This window comes from Danio rerio, chromosome 9 (genome assembly GCF_052040795.2).
Source record: "Danio rerio strain M-AB ecotype USA chromosome 9, GRCz13ab, whole genome shotgun sequence".
NCBI classification, from domain to species: Eukaryota; Metazoa; Chordata; class Actinopteri; order Cypriniformes; family Danionidae; genus Danio; species Danio rerio.
The window spans coordinates 54,648,946-54,671,821 of NC_141029.1; the positions used below are offsets into that span (position 1 = coordinate 54,648,946).

General features: G+C 36.5%; 1 protein-coding gene across 1 annotated transcript in view; it reads right to left on the minus strand.

The window, feature by feature from the left end:
* Window positions 1-9,422: 9,422 nt before the first annotated feature.
* Window positions 9,423-22,876, minus strand: part of xrcc5 (X-ray repair complementing 5) — a gene marked incomplete at its 5' end in the record, with an annotated part of 36,461 nt that continues 23,007 nt past the window's right edge. Inside the window, 7 exon segments of the mRNA NM_001017360.3 lie at window positions 9,423-9,736; window positions 11,284-11,358; window positions 15,507-15,574; window positions 15,774-15,870; window positions 18,732-18,841; window positions 20,300-20,369; window positions 21,782-21,869. Coding sequence (NP_001017360.2) covers window positions 9,722-9,736; window positions 11,284-11,358; window positions 15,507-15,574; window positions 15,774-15,870; window positions 18,732-18,841; window positions 20,300-20,369; window positions 21,782-21,869 — 523 coding nt within the window.

The following is a 22,876-nucleotide window of genomic DNA, read 5'->3' on the forward strand; positions in this document are numbered from 1 at the left end:
TTCAGGACATGATTAGATCAAATTTAACAGGGAGGGTGAATAGTACATTTCTGTACACACAAACACAAGCTATTTGTCAGGAATGCCCGTGCGGTCACTGATCCATCAATGTAAAATGTAAAATTATCATTTTCGTAATTAGAAAAAAAATTACATACTAACATCCAGGAAAACTCCCGATCACAAATATATGTGTATATTTCTGGCTTTGGATGGACACAGTCCTCCACTGTACCTTGCTCCCGCATTCATTTCAAAGGAGTGCTACCCTGTAGCAAGATGGCGGTGCTATTAACGCATTCCGTCTAATGGACAACAATAGGCCAGGCGACATCTAATGTATATATCTATGGTTATGTTGATACTTATACAGTACATTCACTTGACCGTTTCTTCAGTTGACATTTAAATCATCACTGTTGCCGTTGGAATTACAGTGCAGGGTGTATATATATCCTCAATTAATACAAACTCATATATATTAATATACACTATCAAGTTAATGTAACAGATGACACTTGTTGCTTTCATATCTCTAACGTATATTCAACTCATTTTGATAACGATTTCAATATTTCATACCTGATGAGGGACAATAATGTTAATAAAAACACAGGAAACACGGAGCTGCTGCTGCTTCACGTCAGAGTCTGTGTATTGTTTGAGCAGCAAGCCCCTCCCCCTCATTAGGTATGCAGTCCACAGGCAGAAGTAGCCAATCGGAAAAATGTCAATCGTTGCATCACATTACATTAATTTACAATATTTATTTTCCATTTTCTACTTCATAAAACGAAAGTGTACAGAATTAGAAAGACAAATTATCTTTGATTTTCAATTTCTAATAATTTGTAACCACTTCATAAGGCAGTGGTTGGGTTTAGATTTTGGGTAGGATTAGGGATCCAGATCATACTTTATGACTACTAATAAACAGTTAATATCTTAATATTAGGCAGATCATAAGTTGCATGAATTGAGACCTAAGCTTAAGTTTAAAGTGTTACCATCATTTTGTATATTTGATAAGGCAGGTTTGGGCCCAATACTGAACCCTGAGGAAGTCCCTGTCAAACCGGCAAGGTAAAAGATCTATCATATCCCAGGCTAACAAAGACTAAGCTCTCAGTCCATCTGTGTGTGTGAGTCCTCCTATACAGTAATGTTGAAGTGAGTGTGTGGTTTTACCTGCTTTCATCTTCCTCTAGAGGAGCTGCGGAGGGAATAAAGCTCCTGTTTGAAGTCTCAGTGACAGTCATTACAGCTTTCTGCCTGTTCTCAATCTGAAAACATCAGAAACGAATGCGGTATTAATCTAGAGCTCAGAAACAGTTACAGTCAGTGATCCACATACACAGAAGAAGAGCTGTAAATCTGCATGAGACAATCTGAAGGTTTCACACACAAAAACTAATAAATTAGGATTAATTAGAATTTTACATACCAAACAACGGGCTCAGAGGTTAGCACTGTCACCTCACAGCAAGAAAATCGCTGTTTCGAGTCCCAGCTGGGTCAGTTGGCATTTCTGTGTGGAGTTTGCATGTTCTCCCCGTGTTGGCGTGGGTTTCCTCCGGGTGCTCCGGTTTGTTTCCCTCACAGTCCAAAAACATGGGGAAATTGGATGTACTAAATTGGACGTAGTGTGTGATAATGTGTATAGATGTTTCTCAGTACTGGGTTGCAGTTAGAAGTTGGTGGTTCATGCCGCTGCGAACAAATGAATAAAAATGAATGTATGAATACCTTTTTTTCAGAACTAATAAGCACTCAGGGCGAGGCAGTGGCACAGAAGGTACAGGTAGTGCTGTCGCCTCACAGCAAGAAGGTCGCTGGTTTAAACCTCGGCTCAGTTGGCGTTTCTGTGTGGAGTTTGCATGTTCTCCCTGCCTTCGCACGGGTTTCCTCCGGGTGCTCCGGTTTCCCCCTCAGTCCAAAGACATGCGGTACAGGTGAATTGGGTAGGCTAAATTGTCCGTAGTGTGTGTGTGGAAGTTTCCTAGAGATGGGTAGCTGCTGGAAGGGCATCCGCTGCGTAAAAACTTGCTGGATAAGTTGGCGGTTCATTCCGCTGTGGCGACCCCGGATTAATAAAGGGACTAAGCCGACAAGAAAATGAATGAATGAATAAGCACTCATTCTGTGGTGGAAAATCTTACCTGTGGCTGTAGAGAAATAACAGGAGATGTGCTTTTACAGACAAAAATATCATGCAAGCTCATGATTATACACAATAACATCTTTTCTATGTACATACAAACATTAAACATGTTATATTTCTTCATTCAACTGCCAAAATTTTACATTCAAACTAGAAATGTACTCTGAATATTTTATATATGAAGAATTTTGTCAGAACAAATTCATAATTTTATACTTTTATTCATTGCATTTGTATTGTTTTACTTATCATTTATTATTTTATTTTATTATTAAGAGGTTCCCACTATAGTTAATTTAAATAAAAACTCAAATATGCGGCAAAATGGAAGAAAAAAAAGGAATTCAATAGTTACACTTCAACAAAAAGTCAGAAATGTTAGATGTAAATCCATAATTCAATGATATAAACTCAAATTAACTAGAAATCAAGTCCAAAGTCAATGCAAAAACCTGAATGTGTTTACTATTATCTTTATTATTTTTTGGATTTGATTATGTGAATGTGTATTGGTTTATGTTTATTTTATAAATCTCAATCAAATCTATAAAAAATGACTTCCGGTTATGGCGTGCAGCTGATAAGACGCGTGAATCGGGCTCGCTACTGAATGTTCGTTTAAATTTCCAAAAAGGCTAGAACTCGTATAATAAGCGTTTGGAAAACCACTTAAAAGTTCGACGGACAAAAATGCCACCCAAAACCATCAAACTTCCACAACATTCTAAGCCATCTGGACAGATGGAAGAGGAAGGCAAGGTGTTAGCTAGCAAGAAGCTAACCGAGCCACAAAGTGAAGACAACGCGGCCACAAACGACGATATCCTACGTGCAGTTCAATCCTTTAGAGACGATTGTTCAAAACAATTCACTGACACAATGGAAGCCATAAACGGCATAAAAACGGACTTACTGTCACAAGCGCAACGAATTGGAGCGGCTGAGGAGAGGATCTCACAGGCTGAAGAGGACGTAACAGCCCTTCAACACAAAGTAAATAAACTCGAAGAAACAACTGAATTTCTACGAAACAAGGTGCAGGATTTGGAGGACAGAGGAAGGCGTTCTAACCTGAGACTAATTGGCCTGCCAGAAAAAACAGAAGGGTCCAATATGTGCGCCTTCATTGAGAATTTTTTCCCTACGATTTTGAGGGATGAGTTCGGATCGCCACCTGCCATTGAACGAGCGCACCGCGTAGGACAAGTTAACCCGAACCGCCCGTCAGCTCCAAGAGCGATCGTGATAAAGTTCCTGAATTACCAGGACAAGGAGAAGGCTTTAAGAGCGGCTAGGAAAATGAAGGAGTTAAGATACGAAGGGCAACGAATCAGCTTGTTTCAAGATTTATCAGCAGAGACTCGTCAGAGACAGCGACAGTTCGACGGAGTAAAAGCACAACTTCGAGGCATGGAAATTCGGTATGGGATGCTTTACCCGGCGCACCTGATAGTCACGCACGTCGGCCAGCGTCATGTCTTTAAAACCGTAGCGGAGGCAGAGGATTTTGTTCGGTCAGTACGAACCAATATTTAAACTTTGCGACACAAGTAAGCGCTGACTCATCAGGACTTGAACACTGTGTCTAGTTAATAAGGATACATTTTTTCATTCCTTTTCAAGTGGTTAAGATGTTTACATTTACGTGGAATTAAACGTGATTATTTTCTACCAGAACTGGTAAATATCGGCAAATTACATTACCAGTTATGTAGTTTAAATAGATTTTTCCGTTCTCTACTATGTTCACCAGTATGAGTAAACAAGTTCATGTATAGAGGCATACGAGTCAGTCCAATCTCGACTGATGTTTAATAGAGTGGAATTTATTCTACATAATTCAGAGCCCAGCTATGTTCCTCTTTAGCGAGCCCAGGACCCATAGTAATGAGAGTAGGCTTGCAAAAAATTGCTCCATATTACATGGATCTAACATGTTTCATAACCAAGGTTCATTGTAAGGGGTATTATTATGCTTTCCAGTTGGGGGATTGCAGGTGGGGGGTGGCGGGGGTTGTTTATGTATGCGTTTGTGTTAACCTTTTTTTTTTTTTTTTTTTTCTCTCACTCTTTTTGTTTTACTTTCTTTATGGTACGACCACTCACAGTTGTATTTACATGGTTATATAAGTAGGTAAATGATTAATAATTCGGAGATAAAAATTGGCAGCTGGAATGTAAGAGGACTAAATAATTTGGTAAAACTTAAACAAGTACTAGGTCGATTAAAACAAATGAAAGCAAACATAATCTTTTTACAAGAAACCCATTTATTAAAAGATGATGTTAGTAGAGTCACTAAGAGATGGCCAGGGCAAGTTTTCAATGCATCGTTCACCTCTCGAGCCAGGGGAGTCATGATTCTTATACACAAATCCATTCCATTTCAGTTAAAACAGCAATATATAGATCCGTTAGGGAGATACATAATTCTTAATGGTACAATTTTGACATCACATATTAATTTAATAAGCATTTACGCTCCTAATGTGGATGATCCTTCGTTTTTTCAGAATTTCTTTTTCACTATCTCAGCCTATGCCGGAAATTATGTAATAGGGGGAGATTTTAATTGTGTACTAAACCCCATAAATGATCGCTCTTCAGGAGTAGATACCCATCAACAGTCTAAAAAAACTATCTTGAAGTATATGACTGACTTAAATTTAGTTGAGATATGGAGGTATCTCAATCCAAACAAGAAAGAATATTCATGCTTTTCGAATACATATAAAACATTTTCAAGAATAGATTATTTTTTAATTTCCAATGGTTTAGTGACGAAGGTAGGTAAAAGTTGGTATGATAGTATTTTACTTTCCGACCATGCCCCTGTTTTGTTTACAATCCAATTTGACAATCTTGTACTCCCACCTCCCAGATTTCGATTTCAAGCAAGTTGGCTTCTTGATCATGATTTTGTGAAATTCTTGGATAATAAAATTGATCTATATTTTTTAGTTAATACAAATCAGACAAGCGCCTCGGTTAAATGGGAGGCCTTCAAGGCATATATTAGAGGGGAGATATTAAGTTATACAAGATACAGATCCAAAATTTATCAGGCACAATTAGAAGACCTGGGGAAACAAATTAAAGTAATAGAACGGCATCTCTTCAGTAATTTTGACCCTTCAAAGCAGAAAGAACTTCTTGTACTGAAAGCCAAATATAATGAAATAACGAGTAGTAAAATATCTAAGAATTTAATGTGGCTAAAGCAGTCCTATTATGATCAGGGGGAAAAATCAGGAAAACTTCTAGCATGGAGAATCAAGAAAATACAAACAGATAGAGCCATCAATTCGATTTTCTTAGAGAATGGGGAGAAAACGGTAGACCCATTGGAAATAAATAATATTTTTAAACTGTACTATGAAAATTTGTATAAATCGGAAATTGCCAATAATTTAGAGGGGCAAAATAATTTTCTTGATAAAATTACATTTCCAAAATTATCAGAAGAGACGAGAAGTAATTTAGAAAAGAATTTAAGTATAGAAGAGCTCTCAGAGGCTCTACAGGACATGTGCAACGGCAAGGCTCCTGGACCGGATGGCCTCCCGATGGAAATCTACAAAACATTTGCAGGAAAAATTTTACCACACTTACTTGAAATGTTCAATGAATCTTTGGGAAAAGGAATATTACCCCCCTCCCTGAGATCAGCTCTAATTACTCTTATATTAAAGCCAGGTAAACCTCCCAATGAAAAATCCTCCTATAGGCCCATATCGTTAATGTCTTGCGATACTAAGATTCTCTGTAAGGCTCTATCTAAAAGAATTGAAAAGTTCATACCAAACCTTATCATGAATGATCAAAATGGGTTTGTGCTGGGAAGGCAAGCCTTTCATAACATACGAAGGGTCTTAAATATAGTTTTTAAAAAACAAAAGGCCAAGGACCATGCAATTCTGTCGTTGGACGCAGAAAAAGCCTTCGACAGGATTGAATGGAGGTATCTTTTCGAAGTGCTTGAGAGATTTGGGTTGGGTGATGGGTATATTAGATGGATCAAATTACTTTACAATGATCCACAAGCAGAAATAATAACAAATAATCAAATATCAAAGCCATTTAACTTAAGTAGGGGAACCCGTCAAGGGTGCCCACTATCCCCTTTGTTGTTTTTATTCGCAATAGAACCTCTTGCAATGGCAATTCGCAGTAGTCCTGAAATCAAAGGCATAATAATAGGTGAGAGAGAACACCGTTTATCTCTGTTTGCAGATGATATTGTTGTTTTTCTTAGTAGTCTGGAACTTTCAATTCAAGCTCTTAACGCTTTATTAAAAGTATTCGGAGAGTTTTCAGGTTATAAAGTTAACAATAATAAAAGTGCCTTGCTATTACTAAACAAGGATGAACAGAGAAACTATACAAACAATAGGCAATTTTTCAATTCACAAGAAGAGCTTACGTATTTAGGAATTAAGATAGTCACAAATATAAAAGAGATTATTTCAATTAATTATGACCCATTGTTAAAAAAAGTCATGGACTCGCTCGAGAGATGGAATGCAATGCCAATCTCAATGATTGGACGTATAAATATTATAAAGATGTCAATTCTACCTAAATTCTTGTATCTCTTTCAGTCAATTCCTCTTCCACTTCCAGCTACATTCTTTGTAACACTCAAGAAAATGTTTACAAGGTTTATATGGAACAACAAGCGTCCTCGGTTACGTTTGTCCCTACTTTATTTACCATATGAGCGGGGAGGGCTTAAACTACCTAATATAAAACTCTATTATTGGGCAGCTCAATTATGTTCCGCTATGTATTACTTCATAGAAACAGACCCTCCAGCATGGATAGATATAGAAAAAAATGAAATAACAACTCCATTACAGATGTATCTTTATTCTTCTCCAGTTAAAGTACTAAAAAAATATACAAATAATCCTTTCCTTAGAAATTCTATTTGTGTATGGTATGAAGCTCATGACTTTTTAGGTGAAACAATTAAACTCTCAAGTCTGTCGCCAATTTGGGGTAATGCAATGTTTGTGCCTGGGAGAAATGATGGGGGATTTAAAAATTGGATGTATAAGGGTGCAAAACAAGTAAAAGATTTATATAAGGATGGTACAATGATGTCGTTCCAACAACTGATGAAAGAATATGATATTCCTCAGAAGCACTTCTTCAAATATCTACAGATAAGAAGTTTTATACACTCTGAAATTAAAACTTATGTAGAGCCCTCTTTGTCAACTATAGAAGAACATACTGTGAAACATTTAAGGGATAAAGGCAATCTGTCTTTTTTTTATAATACACTTTTAGAGGGTTCAAAAGAAAGTTCAATGTCCTATTTAACCGCATGGAGAAATGACCTTCAGGAAGATATTTCTAAAGATGAATGGATGGATTCTTGTTTGTTTGCGCAAACATATAGTGTAAATACTAGATGCAGATTGCTTCAATATAAATGGCTCATGCGGACATACATTACCCCGGTTAAATTACATAAGTTCAACCCAAATATTCCTGACAGCTGTTTAAAATGTAAACAAGATATTGGAACCCTTTATCATTGTATGTGGGAGTGTACTGAGATTCAAACATTTTGGAAGAGTATTCTGGTTATGATTGGTAAACTGACTGAAGAAAATGTACCTTGTGATCCCAAACTCTGTCTATTTCATATATATCCAGTAAATTTTGTGGTGAGCGCCAGTAAACGCAAACTAATTGACTTTAGTTTGCTTCAGGCCAAACGGGCTATTGCTTTAAAATGGAAGGAGATGCAAGGTCCTTCCTCAATACTCTGGATTAAAGAAATGACTAACAACCTCGCCATGGAAAAACTGACTTATGCAGTTAAAGGGAAACTTAAAGACTTTTACAATATTTGGACTCCATTTTTATGCTATTGTAACCAAGAGGACTTGACAGGGATGGACGACTAATACTCAACATTCACTTCTTCTTCGTATTGTGTATCTCCATTACATAATGTGATCTCCTAAAATTACTAAATACGCAGTGAAGGTAAAAGGTTAAACTGTAAATTGGATGGCTGTGAATGCTGGTGTACGGAAACTAGCGAGAGTTTTTTTTTTTTTTTTAATTTGTTTTTTTATTCATTTATTATTATTTTTTTAATTATTATTTATTTATTATTATTATTTTGGGGGGGGGGTTAAAGTTCTGCAAGGTTCTCTTATGTGTGTTTTTTCTCTTTTATTTAAATGTATTATGTGTTCAAAACAAATGCAAATAAATATATTTTGAAAAAAAAAAAAAAAAATCTATAAAAAATCTGAATGCTAGTGGGCATTCGCGCCAATCAGAAGCTTGCTCTTGTAGGGGTGTGGTTATGACATAGCACCTGTTGTTGGTGTCCCGAGGCGAAATCCTCCTGCTGACACCGAGCAACACCTCATCAAACTGGGCTCGGCTCAGTCTGAAGCACCACTGAAAGCTTTCATCATCCAGGTATAGTTTCTGGAGGAGTTGATAAACACAGAGCTGGGTGCACCTCTGACAGGATCTAGTGGACTCAGACACGACGCCGAATGAATCTAGACTGTTTTTTAGCCTTCCTAAAGCACATAAACACAGCTACTCTCTTAATAAAATCCATGTTAGTCATTTAGCAACGAAGCTAGAGTCACCGGGCAGACAGAAACCCCACCCATGACCTAAATCCATGACTATTATGAAGTGAATTTGACGCGCAAATGAAGCGAAATTGATGCACACATGAAGTTAATTTGACGTGTGAATTAAGCGAATTTGACACGCGAATAAAGCGAGTTTGACGCTCATATGAAGTTAATTTGCTGCACAAACGAATCGACTTTGACGCACGAATGAGGTGAATTTCACACACGAATTAAACGAATTTGACATACGAATAAAGCAAATTTGACACGCGAATGAAGTAAATTTGACGCGCGAATGAAGTGAATTTGACGCGCGAATGAAGTGAATTTGACGCACAAATGAAGTGAAATAGACGTGCGAATGAAGCAGATTTGCAAGATTTAAACTCCAAATGTTCATGTGTCTATTTATGAGCGATAGCATGATAATATTCGCGCAAGCCACTTCTGGTGTGAACACAACATAAGAAAAAATTCACCAATTGCAAGAAACCCTATACATGCAAATGGAGGAAATAAATTCACTTAGAAAATAAATCTGAGCTGTGAGAAATTAACTCAAAACTATTTGTTTCCAATGCACAGATTGCTGAAACACACAGAAACACGTCAGGTTTATAAAGACAACTGAAATGCAGACATTAGATTTACAGTTTTGTCTGATCTTTTATTTAAAGCATTCAAGTTTCAGTGGCTGTTAAAACACACAGACATTAACATTATTATTTCCTTCTCTTTAGAAAATCCAACAAATAGAGGCTGCGCAATACATGAGACACAAATCAAACTTCAGCAAATCAATTGCCAAACATGCACAGGACAGAGAAATTACAGCACTTTTCCAGGAGTTTGTGTTTCATCAATAACAAAAAACACTAGGAATGGCACTTAATGGAGAAATGCACAGGAGTGGATGAACACCGGTGTTGGAGACATCCGTTTACATCATGTCCAGCTAAAAAACAAACAAACCAAAACTAAACGTTAGAGTAATATTATTATTATTATTAACATTCCTTTATTTAGCCAGCAGATTACATTAAGAATAGTGTTTTGACTGATATATCAGCCGATATTTGCCTTTTTTTTTTAAATATCGGCATCGACCCATACACTTTTTAGTTACCTTTTTCAGATTTTTTCTGAGGGGGACTTTTATTTTAATGGCATGGCAGACTTTTTTTTGATGGCTTTAGCAGACTATGCTTTCATTCTTCCATTTCCTCACTTTTGTTATTGAGTTTGGTTTAATAAGGACTGAAGTCTATCTAATAGTCGGAAAAACTGTTTAAAAGTAATTCAAATGTATACAAAAAGTATACCGATGATTGTTTTAATTATATTTATTAATTACAATTAAATATATCGGCTAAATATCGGCCACCCTGCTTTAATAAAAAAAGTTTAAACTAATGATTAGACTTGTATTTTTATCATTATTATTCCTTTACTTAGCCAGCAGACCTCAACAAGAATAGTGTTTGACCTATATATCGGCTGATATTTGGCATTTTTAAATATCGGCATTGACCGATATTTTTTCCGGTTTAGCCGATATTTTCGATGGATTTAGCAAACTCTGCATTCATTAGTCCCTTCTCTTGCTTTTTTTCTTTCAGTTTGGTCTAAGAAGGATTGAAGTCTATCCAATTTTCACAAAAAACTGTTTAAACAAAGTAATAAAAATGTATGCTGTTTTAATTATAGTAATAATAATTCATTCATACATCAGTTGATAACAACTGTTTAAAGTACAAGTATGATAATTTTTAAGTCTATTTTCAAATTATTTTCAACTTAATAAAATAAATTTAAAATGTAATTATTAACTAAAATTAAATCAATAACAATAGTCAAACTAAATGTTAGATTTGTATTATTATTATTATTATTATTATTATTATTATCATTATGTTTATTACCATTCCTTTATTTTAGCCAGCAAATTACATCAAAAATAATGGTCGACCGATATACCTATATATTTTTCAAATATCAGCATCAACTGATAAATGTTACTGAGATGTTTTTATTCTGACAGCATTCTATTTTTAAAAAATTATTATTGCAACTTAATTCAAATATAATTAATAATTAAAATTAAATAAACTATATTGGCTACCCTGCTTTTCAAGATATCGGTATCTGCCCTAAAAAAAAAAAATCACTATTGGTCAACAACTAATTGGGATATTACCATCTCTTTATCCAATGTAGTTATTTTGGCGGCCTATTTTAATTTAGTCTTTTTAACATTTCATTTTGTTTAACATTTCGCTCCATCGACATAGTTTTTATTTTATAAATCACATTTAGTCAACTATGTTGCATTATAAATTGAATTACAGTCATCATCACATGACCAGCATTTACCTTGCATCTCACTTTTGTCATGTGATAAATGCTCATTGACAACGATACTTAGTCAAAATCTTCATCTTGTATATAGTTTTAGACCATAATCTCACTATATAAATAATAAAAGATCAATGAAATGCTCACCAGATCATCCACATCTCCAGTGTCGTCCTGCGCTGGAGCTACTTCAACTTCCTGCTTCTGCTCAAATGACAGGAACTAAACCAGCAAACACAGAGTTAACAACAAATGCTACAACTAAACAGGTCATTCAGTATTATATCTAAAGTATAAAAAACATAAGTCTTCCAAGCCCCAATTGAGGGACTTTTCAAGCACTGTAAAAAGCTATTAGTTGACTTTACTTACAAAAATTGAGTAAACCCACTGCCTTAACTTGGCAATTATATATTTTTTAAATGATGCACAAAACATTTTTTTTAGATAATGACAGTCATATATGTCTCCCATGATACTAAAAACATTATTAGGGCACATATATTTCACTAAAAGTGAAAATTCAGCAAATTCGTTCTTCCGGTTTCAAAACTAATTTTGAAGCAACGTCACACAGGTGAGATCCAAATTCCAGCATGGAGACTGGATGTACAATTTGACGTCTTTGAGTTTTCAGCATTTATTCATGAGAAAGACTTGGTTTAAACCAGGGGTTTTCAAAGTGTGAGGCGCGCCTCCCCTGGGGGGCGCCAGATCATGTCAGGGGAGGCGCGGGAAAAATATAAAATGAAAATATAATTATTAAGTTTAATTATTATATGTATTTTTTATTATTTTTAAACGTTTTAATTAAACAAAGCTAAGAAAAATAATACGTCAAAAATAAGAAAACCTTTTTTACCCAGAAGGCCATAGCTGTGAATTCGCTTCTGTTTGGCAAGCCTGCCAATACAGGGGGGGGTCTGTCGCGCGCGTTCTGATCAGCTGTGTTGTCGCACGCGTGCTCAAGAGCGGTGTTGTCGCGCGCGTGCTCAAGAGCGGTGTTGTCGCGCGCGTGCTCAAGAGCGGTGTTGTCGCGCGCGTGCTCAAGAGCGGTGTTGTCGCGCGCGTGCTCAAGAGCGGTGTTGTCGCGCGCGTGCTCAAGAGCGGTGTTGTCGCGCGCGTGCTCAAGAGCGGTGTTGTCGCGCGCGTGCTCAAGAGCGGTGTTGTCGCGCGCGTGCTCAAGAGCGGGACCGAGGGTGTGCCGCGGCGTGGGGGCACTTTTGATCATTTTGGAAGGGCACTTTCTATCCAGGACTAAAAAGGGCATATGCACTGCACAGGTTGAGCCCTATGTGTGCACTTGCCTGCAATGGATCGGTTTCTGAGTTAAGGATTTACGTGGACAGGACCAGCTGATGAACCACGACCTTTAAGTGTGGTTTGTCAAGATATTTTGGCTAATGACAGCATGAGACCCGCTAAACTTTGACTGTTTTGACCTGGATTAACAGTTCTTGGATCTGTTCTATTCATATTAACCATCATCCTAGTTTTAAAAACGTTATATTAAAATACTTGTTATTACTCTGTAAATAATTGCACTTTCATGCAAATGATGATAAAAGTGAGTTAACAGTCTTACATATGTCTGTGTCTTAATATATATATATTTATATATGTATGTGTGTGTGTGTGCGTGTTTGGGAGGAGGGGGGCGCCAATGTCAAAAGGGAGGCCCACTGTCTTAGACTTTGAAAACCCCTGGTTTAAACCAATCAGCGCGCTCTATTGTAAATGAGGTGCAATTTCATTAATATGCATGATAGCTTCGTTTTTACCTGTTAGTGTTCGAATGGCAAGAGACGCCACATTGTGTTACCAACCGTAATTAAAACAAGTGAATGAAGAATTGTTTGGAGACATGGGTCATCAGTGTTGCCTTTATAAATGTGCCGCAACAACGGTTTTGTTTCCATTTCCCCACTGAGAGCGCAGCTGGACTCACGTGTGGATTACAGTGGCCTGCTAACATGCGACAACAATATGTTTGTAAGGAAAATTTTTTACCTTACCTTACAGATTTGGTAAGTGAGCGATCAATGTCAAGTTAGTTTGTATCATCAGCAGTACTCTTTCAGTGTTTAAAGACAGACCTTAGCCAAAATGATTGAGTCAATAAGTTTACAGTACGTTAATATCAAACGTTAATATGTTTGTTTGTTGGGTTTTGTGATTTGCAGAGCCTGCATGATTGCAGATTGGTGGGCGGGTTATCTCACCTAAGACCCACTATGTGGTGCCTATAAAGAATTAAAAAAAAAGGTCATGATTCGCACTCAATTGCTTCGTATTGTTTTTATTTTTCTTACATTTTACGGGTGATTAAAAGACAGACGTTTCGGCACAAAGCCTTCCTCAGTGTGTGACACAATTCTTCAACTCCACCCCTTTATCTCACAGTCAATCACAATGTGCAATTAATTAGACCATCACTCTCATTTCATTATCCATTAATCACACAATAGCTTATAATCTTCACAGCAATAACAATAAACAATCTTCACATTTCCGACCTCAATCTTCAGAGATAAAGTGCATCAACTATTATCATTAATTAGGTGTACATCATTACAATTAAAATCCGACAGCTAACATAAAAAAAAAAAAAAAAAAGTTTACATTTGACAATTACTCAAGGATTAAAAATAAATAAATAAATAAATAAATAAAAACAGTACAAAGCAATTGAGTGTGAATCATTACCTTTTTTTGAATAATAGCATTGATAAGATTGACGCATCAAACCAAAGAAGTAACTAAAAAAACTGCAAGCGCGCAGGGCAAACTTCAGTGCCTGTAAAGAATTCAACATTCTTTGAGAGAAGAGCTCGATTAGCCGGACCTCTGCCTAGCGTTTTTGTAGTTTGTTTTGGATCATGAGCTCAGTTCACTACCATACTACTGACTTGCATTTATACTGACTTTGATTGCTTTAAATATTTTCGTTAGTTATGCTTTTGTTAATAAATCACTTCTCTTTTTTTTTAAACATGTAAACACCTTAAACTATTAACGTCGTATAGGATTTTTGCCGCATTTTGTGACAGGATAGTCTATACACAGTGGTTCTCAAACTTTTTTCACCAAGTACCACCTCAGAAAAAAATTGTCCCTCCAAGTACCACCATAATGACCAGTATTGAAATACAGTAGCGTAGTAGGCCCAGTAAGGCAGCTACAACTCTGCAGTTCAAAATCATGACAGATTAACTACTATTATTAAGAATTTTAATTATTATCAGCCACTTTAAACATTGTAAATAGTTTAAACATTAACACTGTACTGTGCTTATATGTAAAAAAAAAATAAAATAAAAACCTGGAAATGTTGCTTGGACCTCATAAATATAGGTTATATGTCATCATATTCATATATGAACCATTTTTGATCGATTTTGAAATGTATGTTGCATGTACATATGACATTGATATTGGATTACTCTGTGTACCACTAGAAGGAAGCCTGCGTACCACTAGTGGTACACGTACCACAGTTTGAGAACCACTGGTCTATACAACCACAGCTGTTTGACTGTATTCTCTGCATCTACCAAGTCTCTGCATCAGTTACAGAGAAATGCAGTGGTTTTTTTCTCCCATGCAGCATGCGGTCTCAAAAATTCCATTAAAACTACACTGTTCCAGCCGTTCCTGGCATACAAAAGCTTGTTTGTAACGGAGGCATGCATGAAATGTTCCTGAATGGAAGTGAAAGTGCCAAACTGCAGTTAACAAATTAACAAAAAAGTCGACAAATTAAGAATGAAACACCCGAAATTACATGAAACTCCGGAGGAAATGTGCATAGCGTGGTGACGCGTTGACGTTAAATGATCTGTGTAAGTGTATGTAAAACGGGATCATGAAAGGAACATTCAAAAAGCAACTCACGTAAACACCCTTATCATATCATCGTCTTATTCAGATTAAGGCAATTAATGACATTACTGATGTCCATGTAAACGTAGTCACTGCCTATCTCACTGTCTATCTGTGTTTGTGTTGCTGCTGTGAAAATCAGTGTGTGCACATAATGAAACTCCTCTTTTCATGCAAAGCTTTCCCTCATCGTCCCTTGACACTTGACATCAACTTCTTGCTTTTAAGGCAATGGGTTTACTTTTACAGTGCTGTTACAACACTTCAGGACATTAACATTCAGGACATTAACAGTTAAATAACTACATATGATGTTGCATATAACTATTACAACATTTATATTTATTATATATATTATATTTATATTATATTATATTTATTTATTAATGTTTATATGTTATATAATTTATTTTGAATAATAAAAGGATGCATGGTGACAACCCTAATGATGCCACTCTTATCTGGATAGTTTTCTTAGCAGCAGGTACCTGATTTGCTTCTTGTTTGGAGATGGTGCTTGCCTCCACTTCATCTTTGCTAATCAGCGTTAGAGCATCTGAAATCAATAGAAAATGCTGAAGACACGATCAACACCAGGCACTACTGTTCAAAACGCTTGATCAGGATCATTTGGATTTGGATGTTTTGCTATCCAGGACCTTACTTTTGTGCTTATTTCTCCAAATCAAAATCCTGATGTTGATACACATCTGTTCTCCTTTATGCTCTAAATGGGAACACATCCTGATGTTTACCTTGAGCGAGCAGGTTCCAGAAGTCCTGAAGGCTGCGGTCAGCAATGCTCCTCTTCAGAGACTGCAGGTAACTGTTGAACAGCTCTGCGTTTCCGCTCTGATGAAGAATATAATTAGAAGACGGTGGTCAAGAGTCCGCATGATCATGAAGATCACACTATTCTAGCTGAAATAAAACAAATAAGACTTTCTACAGGAGAAAAAATATTATCAGACATACTGTGAACATTTCCTGAATCTGTCAAATCACACAGGAGGTGTGAGAATAATTTTAACGTCAACTAAATGTGTGTACAGGTGACGTGGTGGCACAATGAGTAGCACGATCGCCTCAAAGCAAGAAGGTCGTGGGTTCCTCCGGATGCTTCCGTTTCCCCCACAGTCCAAACACATGTGGTATAGGTGAATTGGGTAAGCTAAAAATTGTCTGTAATGTATGTGTGTGAATGAGTGTGTATGGATGTTTCCCAGTGATGGGTTGCAGCTGGAAGTGTAAAACATATGCTGGATAAGTTGGAGGTTCATTCCACTGTGGTGACCTCAGATTAATAAAGGGACTAAGCTGAAAAGAAAATGAATGAATGTGTGCATGTGTGTGTGTGCATGCGCGCAAGCATGCATACAGGCACACACACACATGCACACACCATCCTAAAACCAACAAGGCAGGTTACTTTGCTGCGGTGATACAGTATATATTTTATTTCCAGGAGTCCGGTCAGTGGCGGTTCCAGTTTAAATGGCACCCTGGGCGAACCACCCTCTGTAACCCTAACCACCCTTGTTATATTTTCAATAAATATGACAATTTCTGGGCGAGGCAGTGGCGCAGTAGGTAGTGCTGTCGCCTCACAGCAAGAAGGTCGCTGGGATGTGCCTCGGCTCAGTTGGCGTTTCTGTGTGGAGTTTGCATGTTCTCCCTGCCTTCGTGTGGGTTTTCCCCCACAGTCCAAAGACATGCGGTACAGGTGAATTGGGTAGGCTAAATTGTCTGTAGTGTATGAGTGTGTGTGTGTGTGTGTGGATGTTTCCCAGAAATGGGTTGCGGCTGGAAGGGCATCCACTGCGTAGAAACTTGCTGGATAAGTTGGCGGTTCATTCCGCTGTGGCGACCCCGGATTAATAAAGGGACTAAGCCGACAAGAAAATGAATCAATGAATAATAACAATTTCTTTATATTTATTATTAGCAATATTATTATATAATTATTATTATAAATAAATAACTGAAATCAACCCTAAATATTACTGGAAAACAATGTAACAACTGTGATATGCCAAGATCAATTAAGAAATCTTTTGCATTAATATTATGACAATTCTATAGAATAAAAAATATACAGTTGAAGTCAGAATTATTAGCCCCTCTGTTTATTTTTCCCCCGACTCTTTTAGACCCGACTCATGGCTGAGAATAATGTTATGAAGTCTTACCTCCCTGACATTTTATCCCTCCTTTCTCCTTTATAGCCATGCTTGGTGAAAGTAACATCATCATCATCATCATATGATATAAACTTTAGTTCTGTCAACATGGAAAACCACGGCGCATGAGCGGCATGTGTTTTATCGACGTGCATGCAAACAACCGAGATTCACACAGGAGCGTGTGTGAGGTGCGCGGGAATGGTTTTCTGCACGCATACTTCAGTTTGCATTCACCAGCGTTGTTTCGGTTGCACATAGAGAATAACAAACTTGCGTGTGCAAAAGTTGCCAACTGTAAATGGCCCCTAACATCTTTATTCTGAGATTGCCACTCTAAATTAATACACTTGCATAAAGTAAATTGTATTTCAATGCTTTTTTTGGTACCCAGTAAGATGTCGCCCTGAGTGACCGCACATGCCTAAATCTGCCAATGAGTCCGGTACCTCACTCAGGACATGCATTAAGGCAGGGGTGTCAAACTCAGTACCTGCAGGGCCAAAGCCATGCAGAGTTTAATGGGGTGTATCCAAATCAATTCAATTCATCTTTATTTTATTTATTTTTTGCCTTTATTGAGAGGATAGGACAGTATTTTAGACAGGAAACGAAGTGGGGGAGAGAGAGGGGATAGGGTCGGGAAATGTCCTCAAGCTGGGATTCGAACTCAGGATGCCCTGAAGTGCTAATGCATCATATGTCAGCACGCTAACCACTAGGCTATTCTATAGCGCTTTTACAATGTAGATTTCGTCAAAGCAGCTTCAAATAGAAGTTCTAGTAAATTGAAACCGTGTCAGTCCAGTTTTCAGAGTTGAAGTTCAGTTTAGTGTGGGTTAATTTTCTAATTTAATTAATCTCTACAAGTCCAAAATCAAGCAAGCAAGTGGCGACAGTAGAGAGGAACATGCATTTGCACGTTTAGCCAATGAAAAACTTCCGTTGAAAGGTTTAAGTGACTATTTTCAATTTCACAAGGTTCCTTTAATTACTTAAAATACAATCAGTTAAATAGACTTCAGCATTCATTTAGTTGTTCAAGCAAAAAAAAGAAATGAATGAACGTTTAAATGCAAGTGCCGTCAGAAACAGCAAGCTAGCTTAGAAACTCCATTAAAAATACTGTGGTAAAACAAATTTCCAAATTTTAGAGACATGGAATGGAAAAATTACTTTTAATGCCGTGCTTCTTGTTTAGTCTGAGACTCACTTTATATCGCATCTCAGTCAGGCAGTGAAAATCATTGATTTTTAAAGAAATCAGATCTTAAACGTGGCGATTTTGTAATGGAGCAACAGTTTATCAGAAGTGATTGGACTGACTGACTACAATTAAAAGTCTGTGTGGATAGAGCCCACTGACCAAATATCAATGTTGGGGAAAGAGATAAATGCACCCTACGTAGGCAGCTCACTTGGCTTTTGAAAGGAACTCTCTCTGAGCTCAACTCTTCAGGACTGAATCCCATAACCTCTGGCTGATCCTGAAGAGGTACTTGATTGGATGTGCAGGTTTAATTGAGAGCTCACCAGTACAGACTGATCCCTGAAGGCCTGGATGCAGGCGATGCTCTTGGTGTAATACTCAGTGCTCCTGTTGCCCAGCAACTGCTCAATCCTGTGGGTCAGCTGCTGGCACGCTGTCGAGGTCACAAAACAATCATGAGCACAGCGACAAAACCTGCTGCCGACATTCAGAAACTGCACTGCTCAATGACAGCGCCGACTCAATTACTGCTGAGCGACTGTTCAGAGCCTCAGAGACAATATGCAACTTTTAACAAGGCCTTACAGATGCCAGCAGCAATAATTTATGCATAACAGCTGACACTTTTGTGGACTATATCGCATATATCTGATGCAAAACTGAGTAAAAACAGAATTAAATACATTGTTACATAACAGATATATATATTTATAACTAAATACAGACACATTTATTGGTCCATAACTGATTTTTGTTAAGAAATTGGTGACTAATTGGTAAATAATATTTGTAACCTAACACCCTAATATGCATTTCCATTTCAGTATTTACTATACATTACATTCCATATTTGACTGTAACACAGGTCAATCATTGAGCAGAAGAAGAAAGTAAAGCATTCATAATCATTACATACCAGTATTGTTATTATAAATTAAAATTATTTAAAAAAATTGTTAAACAGTACATTAATAATATTAAATCAATAATAAATTGAACATTTGTTTATATATACACATACATACGCACGCACGCACGCACACACACACACACACAGCCTCCGGAAAGTATTAATAGCGCTTCACTTTTCCCACATTTGTTCGTATTACAGCCTTATTCTAAAATGGATTAAATTCATTTATTTCCTCAACACATCGTGCACTAACAAACTATATTACGTTCAAAGTCACTTAAATCCCCTTTCTTTTCCATTCTGATGCTCGGTTTGAACTGCAGCAGATCGTCCTGACCATGTCTACATGCCTAGATGCATTGAGCTGCTGCCATGTGATTGGCTGATTAGAAAATTGCGTTAACAAGCAGTTGGACAGGTGTAGCTAATAAAGTGGCCGGTGAGAGTGTGAAATAAGTAACCTGAATCAAGGCCTTCAAAGATCCCAGGATATTGGTTTTACGTTATAATATCTATAATCCGCTTGTTAAGTGTGACGTCACGCGAAGCGGCTTCCGGGTCCAAGCGCTCTATTCAACTGAATGGGGAGACTCATGAAATGGTAATAATAAACGTTTACAAAGTGATTTAATGCTTTTGAAAATCACGATCGCAGTATTTATGTCCATGCCTAATATCCGATGGCCAGAAAGTGATAAATTTTTTTAAAATAGTTAAATTTTTGGTATTTGTTATGCAGCAAGCCCAGAGATTGTTGTGTACACTATGATTTTATACAAAATTAACTTTAATGTGTGATAGGAATAAAACGCGATCATAAACGAATGATTTCTCCACTCAAATGAATGGCGGCTTGGACCCGGAAACAGTATTACATACGCCACAAACACGTCACCACTTAACAAGCGGATAGCACACACTTTCATGAAGGTTGAAAATTGTGGATGTAAGAGAGACAAAAAAAAAATCAAATCTCACCTTGATCGAAAGAAACCGTCTTCTGTCTTATCAGTGTGCAGAAATCTCTGGCTGGATTGACGCTGCCAACCTGAAAGTTTACATGTAATTATTTATACAGCATTATAGTCCAGACGAATGCACATGCATTTTACTCTCTAAAACCATTCTGTTAATTCACAAGTGGAAAAATTAATGGTTTCAATCAATTTCTGCAATACATGCTTACATAACTGTCACTCATAAATATGTCATGTTATAAACCAAATAGGCTGCGAAGAGTATTTTACATGTTTGTCTCTATACAATTAATGGTTTCTCAGTGTGTTATACAATTATAAAAAAAAAAAACATTAAAAAGAAACATTAAAATAAATATATTAATTATTCAAATGCATAATTTATTAAACTGCTATTCAAAATACTGTAGTGGGTCAGGATTCTCAGCATGTTTTAAATAAAAACCAGCATTATGGTGAAATATTTTTGCAATATAAAATAACTGTTAAGGGCGTCACTGTGGCGCAGTGGGTAGCACGATTGCCTCACAGCAAGAAGGTTGCTGGTTCAAGCCCCAGCTGGGTCAGTTGGCATTTCTGTGTGGAGTTTGCATGTTCTCTCTGTGCCGATGTAAACTGAATGAATGAAGTTTTCTATTTTAATTTTATTTACAATGAATTTATTCTTGATGCAAAGATGATATTTTTGCATCCTAAAAACGTAATGCATCCTCGCTTAAATATGGACATTTATTGTTTCTTAAAACACATAAAAAATGCATTACTTGTTTAGATTAAATCTGCTGTTTACTGTTTAAAATGAATAATTAAATATGTTTGGTCAGAATCACAATTTTAGCTAATAATAAAAATAATAATAAATATTTAACTTTTTTCCCTAAAAAAGGCAACTCATAAAATACTACTCATAAAATCCTAAATAAATTAAATATTTGTAAAAATCCTGATACGTTTAAAATTTTATAAAAAAAAAAAAATTTGGACACGTTTTACTTGGGTACAGATTATGTAAAAAAATGACATGAAAAATTTTTTTGCTTATCTTTTTTGCCTGTTTAAGGATTAATAAAAGTGTTAAATTCTGCTGAACTGTAGTAATAATAATAATAATATATTGTTTTAAAGTAAAGTTTTACAAACTAATTTCGAGAGGAGCATGTGATATAATTGATCGTGGCTGGTCTCTCATCCGTAATTAGCAACAATCCAATCAGATTGATAAAAGCCCACTACAAATAAACTGACCCTACTGCTTATCTTTGTTTTGAAAAAATCCCCCCATCCACTCCATCTCCTCCTTTACCAGGGGAAGCTCTCGAGACCTACCTGATCTCAGACCCCCTTACATGCTCATTGACAAGGTGGGAGCCCTGGGCTCAATCATCTCCGAGCTCAGGGTTCTCTCCAGGGACAAACCTGCTAATAGCGTCAAGCAATATCTAAGTGTGAACTCTTGAACAATAATAATAATTTTGTGTCTCACCGATGTGATGTTTCCCTCTGTAATCTCAGCCAGGTTAAACTCGGTTTCTTCATTCACTTTGACTTTCTTGGCATCTGGTTCATCAGCACTGACAAAGACACACAGATCATTTAAAAACAAACATTTTCAGTCACAATTTCAGATCACAAATCATAAACATTACAGAAAAATCAACCTATTTTCATCATGTGATATTTTTGTGGCTAGTTTCACTAAATTTGCGGCATTTCTTTTCTTGTTTTGCTGTAAAAACATACACAAATTTACACACCTTAATCCGTTGACATCGAGAACCATTTATCTCTGTAATTTATATAAAAGAAACCCTGAGAGATACTCAGTTAGAAACGTATGTATGTGTATGCACACACGCTTGTGTCTGTAGCTATGTTTCCATCCAAAGATGCAAAATAAATCGATGTGCAAAACTGGAATATTGCATATAAGACATGCAAATAAAGCAGCGTTCCCATTAAATAAGTCAAAGGGAATTTTTTTTTTTAAAAATGCCACTTCTCGATAAACTGGCGCCAAATATCAACAGTAAAGATGGAATTTGCTGAAATAGGAGAAAAATTGCATGAATCATTTCTTTATTTAATAAGTGAAGTTTTACAAACTAATTTCGATCAAGAGCACTTGATAAAATTGATCGCGGTTTGTCTCTCATCATTAGTAAGCCAATTGACAATTCTTGACGTAATTAATAATGTAATAACACTAATACTGAAATGATTAAGGCGTTTTACAATGACCAAAACAACATTTCAGATGCTTTACAGCGTGCTCAGCCTGCTGGTTTATCCATTCTCACATGTTTTTATCAGTACGTGATCTTATAACACAATCACATGACTTTTTTAATGCGCATACTGGAATTTGTTCACTAAAAGTGTTTCCATTGTAGTTTATCTTTTCTTATGGAAAAAGAAGTTTATCCAAATTAGTTATGCGCATATATTTTTAATGCACATTTTCAAGATGCGCATCTTGGCGTTTCTATCAACCATTTTTTATGTGCATATCCTAAAATGTGCAAAAAAAAAGGTGGATGGAAACATAGCTTGTGTGAGTAAGTATTATAATTAATATTAG